This window comes from Phacochoerus africanus, chromosome 9 (genome assembly GCF_016906955.1).
Source record: "Phacochoerus africanus isolate WHEZ1 chromosome 9, ROS_Pafr_v1, whole genome shotgun sequence".
NCBI lineage: Eukaryota > Metazoa > Chordata > Mammalia > Artiodactyla > Suidae > Phacochoerus > Phacochoerus africanus.
Genome location: NC_062552.1, coordinates 88,668,819 through 88,686,836, shown reverse-complemented (window position 1 = coordinate 88,686,836; position 18,018 = coordinate 88,668,819). Strand labels below are relative to the sequence as shown.

Sequence of the window (18,018 nt, the reverse complement as noted above, 5' to 3'; positions counted from 1 at the left end):
TTCTTTCTTTGAAATTGTTTCCTTATTATACATAGTAATGATCTCATTAAGGAATGAAAACATAGGAGTGTCTTTGTGGTTTTCTATGTCTTACTTACAAAAAAATCACCATCTTCTGTTTTTATTTTGAAATATGAGGTAGCCTTCCTGCAGCTGTCTATGAGCAGGTATTAATTCTTTAGGAAAAAGATGAACTTTGTGCCCACTTTATCTGTGGCTGATCTGTAAACCAGCATATTGGAGCTAAAAGGGAATATGGGTCCTTATTCTAAGGATATTATCACATATGGTGTTTGAAAAAATAGTTTTTCATTTATTCGGCATTATTCCTCACGCAGTTACAAAGAAGACGATGACTTTGAGACTGACTCAGATGACCTCATTGAAATGACCGGAGAAGGAGTTGATGAACAACAGGATAATAGTGAAACTATTGAAAAGGTCTTAGATTCAAGGCTGGGAAAGAAAGGAGGTATGTGTCTTTGGGGAGAAAATTACTTTTTTTTTTTTTTTAATAAAAGTTGATTCTTAAATCACAACAGGCTCTAAGACAGTCCTTCATAGGAGCTGTAGGTGGCAACAGATGTTGTGGCAGGGAATCCAGATGTTTAAACAGGAGTGGAGTTAAGATCATCATTGCCTCAGACATAGGAAACAGCTTACTTTTTTTTTTTTTTTTTCCTCCTTTTTAGGGCTGCTCCCACAGCATATGGAAATTCCACAGCTAGGGGTTGAATCGGAGATACAGCTGCCAGCCTGTGCCACAGCCGCAGCCACACCAGATTTGAGCTGCGTCTGTGACCTACACCACAGCTCACGACAATGCTGGATCCTTAACTCACTGAGCAAGGCCAGGGATCGAACCCCCATCTTCATGGATACTAGTTGGATTCACTTCTACTGTGCCACAATGAGAACTCCTAAAATAGCTTACTTTTTATCAGATTTCTTAATCCTGCCTGTGATCAGGGGCCCTTCACCATAGCCTCTGCTTTTAGCTTCTTGAATTACTTTCGTTCCTCTTTCTCTTGCTGCTTGAATGCCTTATCTTCCTTGTCCCATCTCCTTGGCCTGCTTCTTGGGTTGCTTCAGGGGCTTCTTGCCACCTTTGTGGCCAGATATGTCACCTGTTGCCCCTTCCCCAGACACTACCATTGAAAGCCAGCAAGTTACTTTTTATATCTGCTCAGTAAGAAAGGCCCAGATTTTATGTATTCAGCTCCTAAAGGATGAATTTCAGTCCATGCTCATATTTGTTGTGAAATGCGGAAGTTTTTCTGACTCAATTTTGATGTCTCAGAGCTGAGACTGTAGGGCAGTGTTCTGTTATGTCTTCAAGATTTTAAAATTAAGGTAGTTAAAAGTATGTTAATATCTTTAAAAGCAGTGATGTAGCAGAGATTCCTCCTTATTAAGATTAAGTGAATCTACCTTTAGGTTAAGTATCAGACTGGTTAAATACTTATTTGGGCAATAGTGAAGAATTTTTTATATCCAAATTGAGATATTTCATAACTCAGTTTTTGAAAGTTACCTTTCCATATAGGAAGTATCAAAATAATACCTAATTCCATTTTCATTGTCTTTTTTCATCCAGCCTCGCTTCAGATTAACAGGGTTGGTAGAGAACTTCGAGTGGATGGGTGATAGGGGAGATTTAAAATTTTTTTACCTTGTTCTTAGTATTCCTAGAGAGATAGATTTGTTTTTTAAGTTAGTACTGACCAAAACAAAAGAACGTTGCTGTTTGATTTTTATCGTGCTAAGACACAAAGATTTCTTGAATTTCACCAGTAAATTTTGGAATGTTTTTTATTGATTTCATTTTTTTTTTCTTCAAGGCTGCACCCGCAGCATATGAAAGTTCCTAGGCCAGGGATTGAATCTGAGCTGCATCTTCAACCTGAGCAGCAACTGCTGGCCTTCAACCCACTGTGCCTGGCTGGGGATCCAACCCGCACCTCCACTAGTGACCTGAGCCACTGCAGTTAGATTCTTAAACCATTGCACCACAGTGGGAACTCCTGTTTATTTCATATTTTAAAATCTTATTGAAAAACGGTTGGTTTATAATGTTGCAGTAATGTTTGGGGTACAATGAAGTGATTCAGTACATAGTCATTCTTTTTCGGATTCTTTTCACATGTAAATTATCATAGAACATTGGGTAGTGTTCCCTGTGCTGTACAGCAGGTCCCTGTTGGAAGAATCATTCCATATGCAATAGGTGCATATGCTAATCTCAACCCCCAATCCATTCCTACCCCCCACCTGTCTGGAATGTTTTTTATTGTAAAAATTGGGTTTGCATTTTGAAAATAGTTGAAGTTTGTTGCTCATGTTCATCCTTGAATTGTTTGTGAATATCTGCTTATTTCAAGTTAAAGGATTTTAGTGCTTCATCCAGAAAGAGCTCCTATAGATGATTATGTACCTGGAAGGCTTTTCAGTGCCTGGATTAATATACTTTCTAAAATTTCATTGAATCCTTTTGCAGCCACTGGAGCTTCTACTACTGTATATGCAGTTGAAGCTAATGGAGACCCTAGTGGCGACTTTGATTCTGAAAAGGATGAAGGTGAAGTTCAGTACCTCATCAAGTGGAAAGGCTGGTCATATATCCACAGCACGTGGGAGAGTGAAGAGTCCTTGCAGCAACAGAAAGTGAAGGGTCTTAAAAAACTAGAGAACTTCAAGAAGAAAGAGGATGAAATCAAGCAGTGGTACGTTATCTGTCCTGGACCAAAGAAATATATTTGCCTCCTGAGGGAAGGGAAGGTTTTTAAATGGTGCATAGAGAAACAAGGCTGTCTAGGATATCAAATTTTGCCTAAATCATCTGAATGAACATAGAGCCATCCATAGTTAACGTTTTATGAAATCGTGACCTTAAGAGACTATATATTTTTGTGTATAGCCATCAAATTTGTAGAGTTTAATATTAATAACAAGCATATGGAGCATTTTTCAGACATCATCTCTTTAATCCTCACAATAACCCTATGAGACTTGTACTGTTGAACAAGATGTTGTAGACGGGGAGATTCAGGTACAGAGCAACTCTGTGAGTGGGCCCAGGATTGGAGTTCCGGCAGCCTGAGTCCAAAGCTAATGTTCTTAAGCACCTTGCTTCTTTTCTGTGGTTGTGCTTGGGTGGCTGAGATGTCAGGAATTAATATTCTAGAGTTCTCTGGGTAATGGTACACTTAAAGCTGATCTTGGTTCTACACAATTTATAGAAATGATGTGCCAGAAATATTCTGAAACTATGATAGCCCATGGTTTTTAGTTTACTTAAAGCTTTGAATGTGATAGGTCGTGTATGAGAAATTTGTGGGGCTACAGCACACACAAACCTGGCAGAGTAATAAGAAGTATTAAGTTGCCCCTGAAGACATCCCTGTCAGTGTCATGTGATCAGATTATTTTATGTTAGGAATAGGGACAAAATGGGTTCTGATTCCCGTTTTATTACTATGCAAAATGTGCTATTTCAGTAAATCACATATTTTTCCTTTGAGTCAAAAGCAGAGGTATGTATCCCTAAGATAGGAGTTAAGTTATAAAACATTTAGAAATTTAAAATCCTCAAAAGTATGGTATTACTTAATTCCAAGTGTTGTCCTCATAACTAAGAATAACTAGTTTTCCAAAAAAAGGCACATTTAATCACTCCTAAAGCCCATACATATATGGAAAAATGGCATGTTTTCTTTTAAATCTGGAACAGTTTTCTTGTCCTCATCTGTTAAGATATATGAATTTATCACATGAGATCACATGAATTTATTATACAAAATAGTAATTTTAGGTTTCTTTATAAATAGGCCACATCAGAGAGAACTAGTATAAGTCTAAGGTTTTTAGTATTTTCTACAAGTCATGTTTTTTTGTAAAAATCTCTGGCCTAATTACTAGTAAAAAATTACTAAAGGGATAGATGGAAGTAAAGACTAAGTTTCCTTTCCTTTCCTGCCTTGACTTTGTTTTGGTAAATATGTATGGATTCTCCCAAATCTGATAAGTATGTACTTTTTCTGTCTTTCTCTGTCCAGGTTAGGGAAAGTTTCTCCTGAAGATGTGGAATATTTCAACTGCCAACAAGAGCTGGCCTCGGAGCTGAATAAACAGTATCAGATAGTGGAAAGAGTAATAGGTAAGTACATGGAAACTCATTTAAATAGTATTTGAGCTCTAGGAATAATGGCGCTTTTTCTTTTGCCAGTAATATATATTTAAAAATGAATTTTTGTAGGTGAACTTCTTGAGAACACATAGGTACCTAGATTAACTTGAAGGGAAAACTAACAAGATTTGCTGGTAGATTTGGAGGTGGAGGATGAGAGAAAGAGATGGCGAGGATGAGGCCAAGATTTTTGACTTGTGACCAGAGGTACCATTTACTGAAATAGGAAGATTATTAATAGAAGGGCTGATTTTTGGAGTGAAAATCAAGAGCTTAGTTTGATATTTATCTGTTTGATAATACTTCTCAGTCATCTGAGTGGATAGTATTGTGAAGGCTGTGGTGTATGTGAGCCTGGAGTTTAGAACTCTAAGTCTGGGTTGGAGAGTTAAATTAGAGGATTTCTCAGTTTTTTTTTCTTTCTTTCTTTCTTTTTTTTTTTTTTTTTAATTGCCGCACTCATGGCATATGGAGGTTCCTAGGCTAGGTGTCAGATTGGAGCTGTAGCTGCCGACCTACGCCACAGCCACAGCAACATGGAATCTGAGCCACGTTTGTGATCTATGCCACAGCTCATGGCAACGCCGGGTCATTAACCCACTGGATCGAACCTGCAACCTCATAGTTACTAGTCAGGTTCATTAACCACTGAGTCACGATGGGAACTCCAGATTGCTCAGTATTAGAGATAGTACATAAAACCTACGATTTAATGGGATCATCAGAACTGTATACGTGGTGAGCTTAGATGTCAGAGCATTCCAGCCTTCAGAAGTCAGGAAGAAGGCAGCAAAGGATAGTGAGAAAGAACAGCCAGTGAGGTAGGAGGGGAACCAGGAGAGGGAGGTGTGCTGGAAGCCAGGTGATTCACACGACTCGGGGAGCGGGAGACGCTGCTGTCGAAGGCAGTGAGGACTGAGACTTGATCCTTCAACTTGGCAATAGGCCTGGCACTGGTGAGGTGGATCCATGAGGTGGCGGGGATGCAGACCCGATGGGGTGGCTTCAGAGAGGGTGAGGGGCAGTAAATGAAAACAACTCCCTTGGGAGCTTTGTTGTGAAGGAGGGACGTATAAATGGGGTGATAGCTAGACCAGGACCATGAGGATAAGACTGATTTTCTTTTTTTTTTGTTTTTTGTTTTTTTTTGGTCTTTTGTCTTTTTGTCTTTTGTTGTTGTTGTTGCTATTTCTTGGGCCGCGGTCATATGGAGGTTCCCAGGCCAGGGGTCCAATCGGAGCTGTAGCCACCAGCCTACGCCAGAGCCACAGCAACGCGGGATCCGAGCCACGTCCGCAACCTACACCACAGCTCACAGCAACGCCGGATCGCCAACCCACTGAGCAAGGGCAGGGACCGAACCCGCAACCTCATGGTTCCTAGTCGGATTCGTTAACCACTGCGCCACGACGGGAACTCCTGATTTTCTTTTTTTTTAAGATGTGAGATAGTAAAGTATATCTCTGCTCTTACACGTAGGACCACAAATGTCACTCTCTTCTTGGTTATGATAATAACTTACTTAATTTTCCATTTATTTAGCTGTGAAGACAAGCAAATCTACATTGGGTCAGACAGATTTTCCAGGTAAGCAAGAGATCTTGTTTATAAATGTTGTTTAGCACTTAAGAGCAGTTCATGTTTTGCAGAGTATTTACAGTTTTGCCATATGGTGTTTCTTTCATTGATTACACATAAAACAGAATGTCACTCCTCTCCTTTGATTGACAGTTGCTGATCTATAAATTTTTATATGTGAAATAGCTCACAGTCGGAAGCCGGCACCATCAAATGAACCTGAGTATCTATGCAAATGGATGGGACTGCCCTATTCAGAGTGCAGCTGGGAAGATGAAGCCTTGATTGGAAAGAAATTCCAGAGCTGCATTGACAGCTTCCATAGTCGGAATAATTCAAAAACCATCCCAACAAGAGAATGCAAGGTGTGGTGATTGCTGGCTTTTGAATTTTCAGGGGAAAGGTATATTGCTACAAAGCGTTGGCCACATAGATGTTGGGAAGATAAAACACTGCAAAAGTAAATGCTAACTCCCATTTTGAAGTGAAAGAAGCTGACTTAACCTTGACATCAAAGGAAAATAATTAAAACAGGGAGTTCCCCTCATGGCTCAGCGGTAATGAACCTGACTAGTATCCATGAGAATGCAGGTTCGCTTCCTGGCCCCACTCAGTGGGTTAAAGATCTGGTGTTGCCATGAGCTGTGGTGTAGGTCACAGATGTGGCTCGGGTCCCAAGTTGCTATGGGTGTGGTGTAGGCTGACGGCTACAGCTCTGATTTGACCCCTAGCTGGGAACTTCCATATGCTGCAAGTGTGGCCTGAAAAATAAAAGAATAATTAAAACAAAAGGAGAGGATGAATTATATAATAGCTTTTCTGACTTCCTTAATCTTACTGTTTACAGAGTTAGGTATGTCTAATTAGAGATAACTATGGAGAATACTTGAAAGCGTTTAAGCACTTTGAAGAGAAGTGACAGGAAAGGAGAGTGTATATAGTTAGAAACTATATAGGCAGATCTCTTTCTTTTGTTGTAATTCATTCCCTGTACAGATCCTTTTCTTTCGTTGGAATTCATTCCCTGTGTAAAGGTACGCTTGGGTCCTTGGCAGTAAAAGTATGTGTGAGATACGGGGTCTGTCTCTGAGAAGTCGCCATTCAAATCCACGGCTCCAAGCCGTTCTGTGAAAAGCAGTGTGTAGTTGGAGGTCAGTGAGTGTGATAAAGAGTATGTACAGAGGTAGAAGTCACTGAGCTCCAGGAATCATTGAAGGTTTTTTTTTGTTCGTTTGTTTTTTGTCTTTTTAAAAGGCTGCACACGTGGCATATGGAAGTTCCCAGGCTAAGGGTCTAATCGGAGCTACAGCTTCCGACCTATACCACAGCTACAGCAACGCCAGGTTCGAGCCGTGTCTGCGACCTGCACCACAGCTCATGGCAGTGCTGGATCCTTAAGCCACTGATCGAGGCCAGGGATTGAACCCAAAACCTCATGGTAACTAGTTGGATTCGTTTCTGTTGCACCATGACCTGAACTCCTGAAGGGGTTGTAAAACAAGAGGAAATCATGGCATTTGAAGTGCCATGATCCTTGAAGAATAGATTGGAGCTGGATAGACAGCAAAAGGGGTCTGAGGTTATTGCCCTTCCATGAAAGATATCAAGAGAAAGATGTTTTTGGAGTTCCTGTTGTGGCTCAGCGGATTAAAGAAGCTCAGATAAGTGTCTGTGAGGATGTTGGTTGGATCCCTTGCCTCGCTCAGTGGGTTAAGGATCTGGCAATTCCTCAAGCTGCTGCATAGGTCGAAGATGCAGCTTGGATCTGGCATTGCTATGGCTGTGGTGAAGGCCAGCAGCTGCAGCTCCAAATCCATCCCTAGCCTGGGAATTCCCATATGTTGCAGGTGTGGCCCCAAAAAGCCAAAAAAAGAGAGATATTCTTATAATGCAGTAGGAGGACTTCCAGACTTCGGGGTTGGAAGAGAGGGAGGTGATGTTGGCAGTTCAGAGTGTGTGTATCTTGAATACCTTGAAGGGTACTTTAACTTTATCCTATGGATATTAATAATAAGCTCACCCTCCTGAGTAGAGCAGCAGGCAGGAAACAGTATTTCATTTAGAAAGTTTCATTTGGAGTTCCCTTGGTGGCTTAGTGGTTAACAAACCCAACCAACTAGGATCCATGAAGATGCGGATTTTATCCTTGGCCTCGCTCAGTGGGATAAGGATCTGGTGGTGCCCCAGCTGTGGTATAGGTCGCAGACGCAGCCAGGATCTAACATTGCTGTGGCTGTGGTATAGGCCGGCAGCTGCAGCTCCAATTCAACCGCTAGCCTGGGAACTTCCATATGCCTTTGGTGCGGCTCCTAAGAAAAAAAAAAAAAAGAGAAGAAGAAGGAAAAAGAAAAAGTTTCATCTAATGCATTGTATAGGAGACATCACACAATCAGTCATCAAAGCCAGAAGGTCCCACCAGGAAGATGTCCATGAAGGAAGAAGTAGTGTGAGGACCAGGGGAGTAGCAGTGGGTGGAAGGACTGGATGGGAGGAGCATCATGGGGAGACTTGGTGAAAGTGGACAACCAGTTTTTGGTGGGGAGAGTGAGGCATCTGATTTCATTTACTGCCAGTTGCTCACAGAGGAGAGCTGAAACTATCCATAATTACCTTATCAAATACATTATTAGGATGATACTTCTCATAATAAGGCACTAATTCTATAGAATGCTAATCTTCAGAGAAATGCTCCCTGAGAAAAGACTATTGTGGCCAAATAACTTTGGGAAGCATTCCTGAATGAATTTCTCCTGTAAGTTCACTGCATATACAAGCATGTTAGACTTTGGAAAGTCATGAGTAATGAAATTTATATAACTTTTTAATCCATTGTTTCCCAAACTGATTTGGCCACAGAATCCACATTTTGTGCAAACCATAGAGGCATGGCTTTACTAGACTGCCAATTCTTCACACCTCTGGAGGTGAAAGCAGCATCCTTTCCTTCAGAAAACCAAACTCACACAGTTGGGGGTTCAAGGTAGGTGGGCTGCATTTCAGAATTTACAAATGCTGTATGGTAAAGTTCTGCTGCATTTAGCATATACAGACTTTCCCAGAGGCATTGTTTTGTGCTGTTTAGAATAAGGTAACATAGAGGTGAAAATAGGAGACTTACTGCTGTACAGTGGAGCTAATGTAAAGTAAGTGCTATTTAATGATGTTCACAAACTTATTTCTGGAAAAGAGCAATAACTAAAAAATATTTCCGATGCAATCTGGCCATGGGACGTAGCAGCTCATGGTTGGTTGGGTGGGGTTGGTGATTCAGCTGTAAAATTTGAATTCTTATGCTTTGGTGTAGAGCACAGGAATCATGGCTAGCATTTAACATAGAAAGAGGGAAGAAGGTTTTCTTCAGACCTGGGCTTTGTCATATTTTGTTTTTCAGGCTCTGAAGCAGAGACCACGATTTGTGGCTTTAAAGAAACAGCCAGCATATTTAGGAGGAGAGAATCTGGAGCTCCGAGATTATCAGCTAGAAGGTCTCAACTGGCTTGCTCACTCCTGGTGCAAGTAGGTAGAAAAATATGTTTGAAATTTTCTTTACTATTTTTGACTTTTTTCTTTTCTTGTTGGATGCAAAGAATAACTTCTTCCTATTGTATATTATAGAATTAAATTATGTGATTGAGAGAAGTCACTTCTGGGACTCTCTATGTATGTGTAATACCACTTTAGCCTGAAGTAAAGAATACTTTGTTATTTAGTTATTTAGGGGGTAATTTGTCATAGCCGGAGACCTATGTCATACTGTGTTATTCATGAGTATAAGTAGCAGGATAATTTGCCCAAATCTTTGGTGTGGAAGGAGTTATTCTCAGGAAAAAAAAAAAAAAAAGAAGAAAATGTCTTTTTTCCCGTTTATTTTTCTTTTTAGACCAGGGAAACTGGAAATTGCATGTGGTAGTGCTGAGAAGTGTGATCCCTTGTCCTGCAGTTGCTGTATAGGTCATCCCAGGTAGAGAAAGTTCTCTGTTGAGCTTGTGAAAGTATCCTTTACTTTTTGTGACAAGTTCACCTTAGTCTTATGGGGGGGGGGCACAATAATAGCACTTGAGGTTTAACGGTTCTTTGAGGATGTACTTATAAATTTTATTCATCAAATTCAATTGCAAATTTAAATCCCCCCTAATTACTGTGCATCAGGGACTCATACAGGCCTTGAGAATTTAAGCAAGAAAAGAAAGGATTTCCCTGTCCTCATGGAGCATCCTGTGTGCAAAGTACCTTTAATGTGTGTCTACAAATTCCTTCCCCATATGCAAACTCTTAATTTCTTCAGTGTTTCATGGTAAAGCAAGATTTCTTATTTCAGAAATAGACTACAGCCTGAAAATGAAAACATGTGAACTTCTTTCTCAGTGCTGAAAAGATATTTTTTAGTCATGGAGACACTTTTACAATGACTTTCTCAATTGAACTATTACTCTTTATCTTGTAAAAACTCACGTAGTTTTTAACATTGAATATGCGAATCCGAGATCTTGAGGGGATTCAGTTTCTATGACTGAGAATGGAAGTCTGATGTAAATGTTCTAAATTGCTTGAAAACTGTTTCTCTTTCAGAGATCAGTGAGACCGGATCTTCTAAGGGCTGGTTAGAAAGCTAGGTGGAGCCATGAGAAGTTGCAAAGCTAACGCTCTTATTTTACAGTTGAGGGCTCTTAGGAGCTCTTGTCCAGAGTCATGCTATGTTTCATATAGGAGTTCTGAGCCAGCATTTTCTACTTTAAACTAATTCAGCATCAGCTGAAAAGGGCCCAGACAGCTGCTAGGCCAGGGGAACCTTAGATTAAGTAATGTGCTGTTTTGGTCTAGTCTCAGAAAAAACAGGCAAATTAATCCTAATTTACTTTCATGTGTACAAACAGATGGTGGTAGTTTACTAGGGAGAGGAAATGTTGAGAAAATTAACCCCGTTTCCTACCCAGTGTTGTGAAAAGGTGAGAGAAATAGGAAGGAGGAGTTCCCATCGTGGCGCAGTGGAAACTAATCTGCCTAGGAGCCATGAGGTTGAGGGTTTGATCCCTGGCCTCGCTCAGAGGGTTAGAGATCTGGCATTGCTCTGAGCTGTGGTGTGGGTTGGAGATGAGGCTCAGATCTGATGTTGCTACGGATGTGGTGTAGGCCTGCAGCTACAGCTCCGATTGGACCCCTAGCCTGGGAACTTCCATGTGCTGTGGGTGTAGCCCTAAAAAGCAAAAAAAGAAAGAAAGAAATAGGAAGAAAATTACTCAAAGCAGTCTCTCTCTTCTTGGTGAATTAAATGTCTAGTTTTTCTAATCAATTAAGTTGTCTTTAACTTGACTATTACGTTTGTTCTCTCTGGTCCATTGATAAAGCTCGTGTTATATGTATGTAAACCTTATATGGCCTGGTTTTCAGGGACCTTTTTAACGTTTGTAACTTTATGTCACATATGCATTCCTGATTTCCTGCCAAATAAGCTATTTTCTATTTTGTGAATATACTTGCCCAATTCTGGCTATTTCTTTTTAAGTGTTAATTAAATTAATTATTTTTTTTTCTTGTATTTGGGCAGTCCTTTCCTATTAGTATACTGCTGAAATTCAGCCTGTCTCCTAGAGCAGTATTTCTCAAAGTATGGTTCAAAGAATATACCTCTAACACAATAACCAGAAGTATGTTTTAAAAATATAGATTCCTGGAGTTTCCTTGTGGCTCAGGATCTGGTGGTGTCATTGCTGTGGCTCGGGTTCATTCCCTGGCCCAGGAATTTAGGCATGCTGACGATGCAGCCACCCCCTCAACCCAGCCAAAACCCAGAAATACAGTTTCCTGAGCCCTTTCTCAGATATTCGGCTTCAGTAGTTTTAGGGTGGGATTCAGAGATCTGATTGGCAGCCTACCTCTGCTGTAGACTACTAGTATGTTTCAAACAAGCTCTGTGCACCCGCAACACGTAGGTCTAGGGAGTAGTATAGGTAACATTAAACAGCCCAGGGGCATGCAGTGGAATGTGTGGGCAGTTTGAACAAGGGCTCGTGACTGTCAGGCTGTAGGGTTCACTAGCAGTGGGGATAACTCGTCTGCCCCTGCTTTCTGTATCGATGGAACCCAAGGTCACATGCTTGTATACACCAGTATAACAAAACCTGCCTTCTCTGTATTTACACTGCATAGATGTAAAAGACCAAAATGCAAGATAAAAAATGTAGTCTGAATAGGCTCTTGTAGTAATCCAAATTGTTTTTTTCTTTTTACAGCTGCACCTGGGGCATATGGACATTTCAGGCCAGGGGTCAAATTGGAGCTGCAGCTGAGGCCTACGCCACAGCCACGGCAATGCCAGATCTGAGCTGTATCTGTGATCTACACTGTAGCTTGTGGCAACACCGGATCCTTAACTCAGTGAAACCGGGGATAGAACCCACATCCTCACGGAGATAGTGTCAGATCCTTAACCTGCTGATTCTCAGCAGGAACTCTGTAATCCAAATTTTGATTATACTTAGATACTTGTTATTCTGCTCTTTAAGCTTCTATTATCATCTTATGTAGGAGACTTAATTGCAGATGAGAGGAAGACATTTGAGGCTCACACCCAGGGTCTTGCTCAGTGACATCATGAGGCACTGATGCCACTGCTGTTTGTGCTCATGTGTTTTTTTTGAGAACTAATGATTTGTTTGTTTGTTTTTTCTTTCTGCAGAAGTAACAGTGTAATCCTTGCTGATGAAATGGGCCTAGGAAAGACCATCCAGACCATATCATTCCTCTCCTACCTGTTCCACCAACACCAGCTGTATGGCCCCTTTCTTATAGTCGTCCCTTTATCCACCCTCACCTCATGGCAGAGGGAGTTTGAAATCTGGGCACCAGAGATTAACGTAGTGGTTTACATAGGTGACCTGATGAGCAGAAATACGGTGTGTAAATAAAAAGAATTGGGATAGAATCTATGTTATAAATGTATTTTGGAAATTGACCTAAAGCCGTTATAGTCTTTAGTAAAATTATGATTCTGACACTGTGCTATGCGCCTGCTATTGGAAGATTTGTGTATCACAGAAATACATTTCAGATAGTCTCAGATAGTCTTTAAAACATATGCTTACTATGTAAAGAAAAGAAACAGCATTACATGAATGGGAATCTCTCTTGAGTTGGATTGCAGTATTAAGTTTTTCTTCTCTCTGTCCTCTGTACTTTCACATCTGCTTTGTTTATGAAAGATTATAAGATAGAGTTAATACCTTGTGGAATGTGAATGTTTTGCTATATGAGCAGAGATATTACCGAAAATAATTGAGTTCTTAGAGTTTGTTTTCTAACCTTTTAAGATGATGAGGATGTGTAACTTTTAAGAAAGGAATAAGAAGTTCCCATTGTGGCTCAGGGGTAACGAACCTGACTAGTTATGCATGAGGATGTGGGTTCAATCCCTGGCCTCATCATTGAGTTAAGGATCTGGCGTTGCTGTGGCTGTGGTGTAGGCCAGTAGCTGCAGTTCTGATTCAGTCCTTGGCCTGGGAAGTCCAAAATGCCGTGAGTGCAGCCCTAAAAAAGATAAAAAAAACCCAAAAAACAAACCCCCAAAAAACAAAGAGTAAAAAGACAATGAGCCATTTCAGAGCTGCAGAAATGAGAATTATTTGTCTGATATCAACGTTCACTTGATCATCAGGAGCTTAGAACACATAACCTTAAGTTTATCTTTGTTTTACAGATCTTTTCTTGATAATGACTTACTTTTTAAAAAATGCTGTATGCTAGGTGTTTTGTATATATTACCTGTACTCTCCTCGATAGTCTTCAAAGTAGATGATATACTTTCCAACTTACTGATGAAGAAATTAACTCAGAGTTAACACTTATCCCCAGGCCAGCTGGAAGGTGGCAGAGCTGGGGTTGGGACAAAGACGTGTCCAGTCCCAGACCTTTACCTTTTCACCACTGTATGTATGTTGAGTAAACTGTTTCTAGGGGATTGCTTATAATAAGCGCAAGTCATCAGGAATCCTTAAACCTTTGAGAGAGGTGTTATGCCATATATTATCATGCCAATTAAAATTTTTATTAAATATTTTCTTTAAAATTGTCTAACCTAAATTCTGGCAGATTTCATTGCTGTAGTTTTGAGTTTCTAGGTATTAGAGTAGTTCTTAAGTTTCTTAATCCCCTTGTTAACCATTGAAAAAAAAGATTTCTAGGTAATGCAAAATGGCTTTAAGCACTGCATTTAAAGGTGAAGACAAAGAAAATAAACTCTGAAAAATTGTGGCGCCAGGGACATTTTCTTTTCTTTCCTGTACTCCTTTTCTTTGTTCTTTTTTTCCTATTTGATGGTGATCACGTACAGCACTCCTTAACCTGCTCTCCAGTTCCTAACTTGACAGCCAAACTGCAGGAGCGTTGTCATGGGCCATTGTGCTTGCTGGGCATCCAGTTATATACGCTATTCTTCAGTATGAGTGTCAGTCTTCGTATTCCTTTACTTTATTCTCTTTCAAATAAATTATATTTTCATCCTATAAGGCTCCCTTTCTTTTCTTGGGGGCCACGTCTTTCTGATGTATGATTAATGAAATTTCTGACCAAGCTAGAAGTCAGAAATAAATTTATTTATTAATAAAAGTATGCCTTACTTAAAGAGTAATCAAATTATATTTCCTTCTAAAAATTCTCATTCTTTGAGAACCTTGGAAAAATTCAAGTTGCCATGGTTTATTTGCTGCTGAATTACATTTTTTTTGTCAAATGTATTGGGGGGGCAAGGGGAGACAACACTTTGAATTCTGGCAATAAAGTTTTTGCTGCTCAGTGATAGGTCTTTTTTTTTTTTAATTTTTATTTTTTGTTGTTGTTGTTGTTGTTATTGTTGTTGTTGTTGTTGTTGTTGCCATTTCCTGGGCCGCTCCCGCGGCATATGGAGGCTCCCAGGCCAGGGGTTGAATCGGAGCTGTAGCCACCGGCCTACGCCAGAGCCACAGCAACTCGGGATCCAAGCCGTGTCTGCAACCTACACCACAGCTCAGGGCAACGCCGGATCGTTAACCCACTGAGCAAGGGCAGGGACCGAACCCGCAACCTCATGGCTCCTAGTCAGATCCGTCAACCGCTGCGCCACGACGGGAACTCCGGATCTTTTAATTCTAACACTTATTGCTCTATGCTTTGGTTGCTTAGGTCAATTTAGAGTATACAGTATTCATTAAATTCTAATCAGCTTTATTTTTATTTGGCGTATTTCTGTTGTATCTATCATAAAACTTTGGTGATAAAGGTAAAAGTAGATATTGTATCTTAATTACCTTTTTTTTTTCTTATAGATACGAGAATATGAATGGATTCACTCTCAGACCAAACGGCTGAAGTTCAATGCGCTTATAACAACATATGAGATCCTCTTAAAAGATAAGGTATGTAATTGGTAACTAAAAGGCTAAATTTTGGAGTATGACGTATCCAAATGGTAGGGTCTTTGCCTCCTACTTGCCATGTTATTTTTCTTTCTTTATAAAAGCAAACAAATGAACAACAGAATAAATCCATGAAGAATATTAAGGTTATGAAAAAATGAACAGAACCTTATAGTTGAAGGGGACCTTGGGTCACCTAAGCCACTTGAATTAAAGAGGGTGAAAGGGCATTGAGGCCAGTAACTTACCAGAGATTCCAGTCAGTCATTGGAAACTGGTCTTGAGTGTTAATCTCAAAGATTTCCCATCATATTGTTAAGGATTTCTTCAGAACACATGATGTGAATGGTTTCTGTGAGGAGGGCAGAAAAACGAAGCTCTTTAAATTATCTCCTTTCTACCATCTAGTAAGAAATGTATGTGGAGGGTAAGCCCGTTGGTGGTAATAAGTGTACAGAAGTTCAGTTTGGTGGCTCTTGGTGTTTCTGTGCTTCAGGGGTGGGGTGGAGAATAGACAGAGGAGAATCTTAATTAAGGAGAGGCTGCAAAATCATTTGTTGTTTTGTGGTGTTTTTGCCCAGCATACCATTTTTGTGTTTTTGCTTTGAGGCATGCAGCAATACCTGGCATAAGAGACCTGCCTCTTGCCACCCCTCCCCCCATGCCTTTTAGATGATGACCTGCTCTTTTGAGTAGACACCAATTTGGCAACTAATAGAATAAACAGAAGAGTCCTGATATACTTTAAGTCAGTGAAGAGTAAATGTGTCTATGTATGCCTTTGTGATGGTATTTGTACAGAGATAATTAACACTTGCAAGTACTTTTGGGTTCCCTTCTGACCTGGTGGCTCGTTCTGTTTTGTTTTTGCTTTAGACTGTGCTGGGCAGTATTAACTGGGCCTTTCTGGGAGTGGATGAAGCCCATCGGTTGAAGAATGATGACTCTTTATTGTATAAAACTCTGATTGATTTCAAGTCCAACCATAGGCTCCTGATTACGGGGACCCCTCTTCAGAATTCCCTCAAAGAGCTCTGGTCCTTGCTGCACTTTATTATGCCGGAGAAGTAAGCTCCTTCCTATGTATTTCAAAAGATGCTAGACTGTCTGAAATGCCAATGCTTTTTAACTTTTTTTAGGAGACCTTAGGGAAAACGGATGGCATGGTTTGGGGAAAGCAAAGCATTGAACTTGAGGCAGCAACAAATGTAGTGAAATGTTTCATAACAAATGATAGAAAGCTCAGAAACCATTCTGTTAGGGAGGAAAGCATATTGTCTGCCAAACATTTGAATCATTTAATGCTTTGGTGGAAATAATTGGTAAATAGGAAACATCATACCTCCTCACTGTTGCCATAAGATGTTTGATATAATTGAAGTATACAAGGTACACAGTCTGACAAGCATTAAAAAATATTTTAAATTATAATTTTTGATAAGAAAAGCATCAGCTTTAGATCTTCTTAAACAATTGTGGAGTGTCTTTACTGAAAAGATTTTTATGGGAGAGATGGTTTGCACATCTCATGAAACTTAAAATTATCCAGTGATGTTCGATGGAGTACCCTACTTAGTTTGACTCCCATCCCATACCCCTTTCTCCTTGTTCATTGTGCTTTGACCATTCTGGCCATCTTTCTGTTCCTTTGATATGCCAAGCCATTGGTATTCTTTTTGTCTGGAATGTTTTTTCCCTCCTCCTTATCTTTATATGGCTGGTCACTTCTTAGCCTCAGCTTATATGACCACCTCCTTTTAGAGGTATTCTCAGACCACTGAACCTAAAGTTTTTTATGCTTATCATCTGTACCCTGTTTTATTTTCTAAATGGCATCACTTATTTCCTTGTTCATCCCATGTTATTAAATTATGCATTCAAAAGTAGCAAGGCTCAGGTGTTCCCGTTGTGGCACAGTGGTTAACAAATCCAACCAGGAACCGTGAGGTTGCAGGTTTGATCCCTGGCCTTGCTCAGTGGGTTAAGGATCCGGCGTTGCCGTGAGCTGTGGTGTAGGTCGCAGACGTGGCTCTGATCTCATGTTGCTGTGGCTCTGGCGTAGGCCAGCAGCAACAGCTCCAATTAGACCCCTAGCCTGGGGACCTCCATATGCCACAGGAGTGGCCCTAGAAAAGGCAAAAAGACAAAAAAAAAAACCAAAAAAGCAAAAGTAGTAAGGCTCTTGTTTACTTTGTCAATGGCACATGTTGCCATACAGTAAACAGTTCAATTAAGAGTTGTCAACTTGAAAGGTAAATATGCCACATTTTTTTTTTTTTTTAATTTAGAAAAGACTTGAATGCCTACTATATGCCATAAACTGAGCAAGGCATTTTGGGTGCCATGAGCAACATAGAGGAATGGTCCCTTTCTCCACTTGCTGTTAATTATTTTTTAAACACCCTGTTGGGATATAATTTACATACCAAAAAATGCACCGTTGTAAGTTCACAAATCAATATGTTTTTAGTAAGTTTATAGAATTGTGCGACCATCACCATAATGTACTTTCTAATTTATTTTATTTTATTTTTTGTCTTTTTAGGACTGTACTCTTGGTGTATGGAAGTTCCCAGGTTAGGTGTGGAATTGGAGCTGTACCTGCCAGTGTACACCACAGCCACAGCAACGCCAGATCCAAGCTGTGTCTGTGACCTATACCACAGCTCACGGCAACACCAAGTCAGTCCTTAGCCCACTGAGCGAGGCTAGGGATCAAGCCCATGTCTTCATGGATACTAGTCAGGCTCATTACCCCTGAGCCACAATGGGAACTCTACCATAATGTACTTTTAGAATATTTTCCTCTTTCCTGTTTGTAGTTAACCTCTGCTTCAACTTCTAGCTTTTTGGCATTCACTAATTAGC

General features: G+C 40.2%; 1 protein-coding gene and 1 pseudogene across 11 annotated transcripts in view; one reads left to right on the top strand and one right to left on the bottom strand.

Annotated features, from left to right (window-relative positions):
- The window catches only part of CHD2 (chromodomain helicase DNA binding protein 2), a 127,605-nt gene that overhangs the window by 37,411 nt on the left and 72,176 nt on the right, over positions 1–18,018 (top strand). For all 11 annotated transcript variants that reach the window (XR_007137034.1, XR_007137033.1, XM_047796059.1 and 8 more), the window contains 9 exons: positions 339–472; positions 2,498–2,723; positions 4,056–4,156; positions 5,729–5,773; positions 5,951–6,129; positions 9,156–9,280; positions 12,441–12,657; positions 15,061–15,150; positions 16,027–16,217. Coding sequence is in view for 9 of the 11 variants with exons in the window: in XM_047796059.1 (XP_047652015.1) it covers positions 339–472; positions 2,498–2,723; positions 4,056–4,156; positions 5,729–5,773; positions 5,951–6,129; positions 9,156–9,280; positions 12,441–12,657; positions 15,061–15,150; positions 16,027–16,217 (1,308 nt within the window). In the remaining 2 variants the exon portion in view is untranslated. The remainder of the gene's footprint in view (positions 1–338; positions 473–2,497; positions 2,724–4,055; positions 4,157–5,728; positions 5,774–5,950; positions 6,130–9,155; positions 9,281–12,440; positions 12,658–15,060; positions 15,151–16,026; positions 16,218–18,018) is intronic.
- Positions 931–1,155, bottom strand: LOC125135575 (translation machinery-associated protein 7-like; annotated as a pseudogene).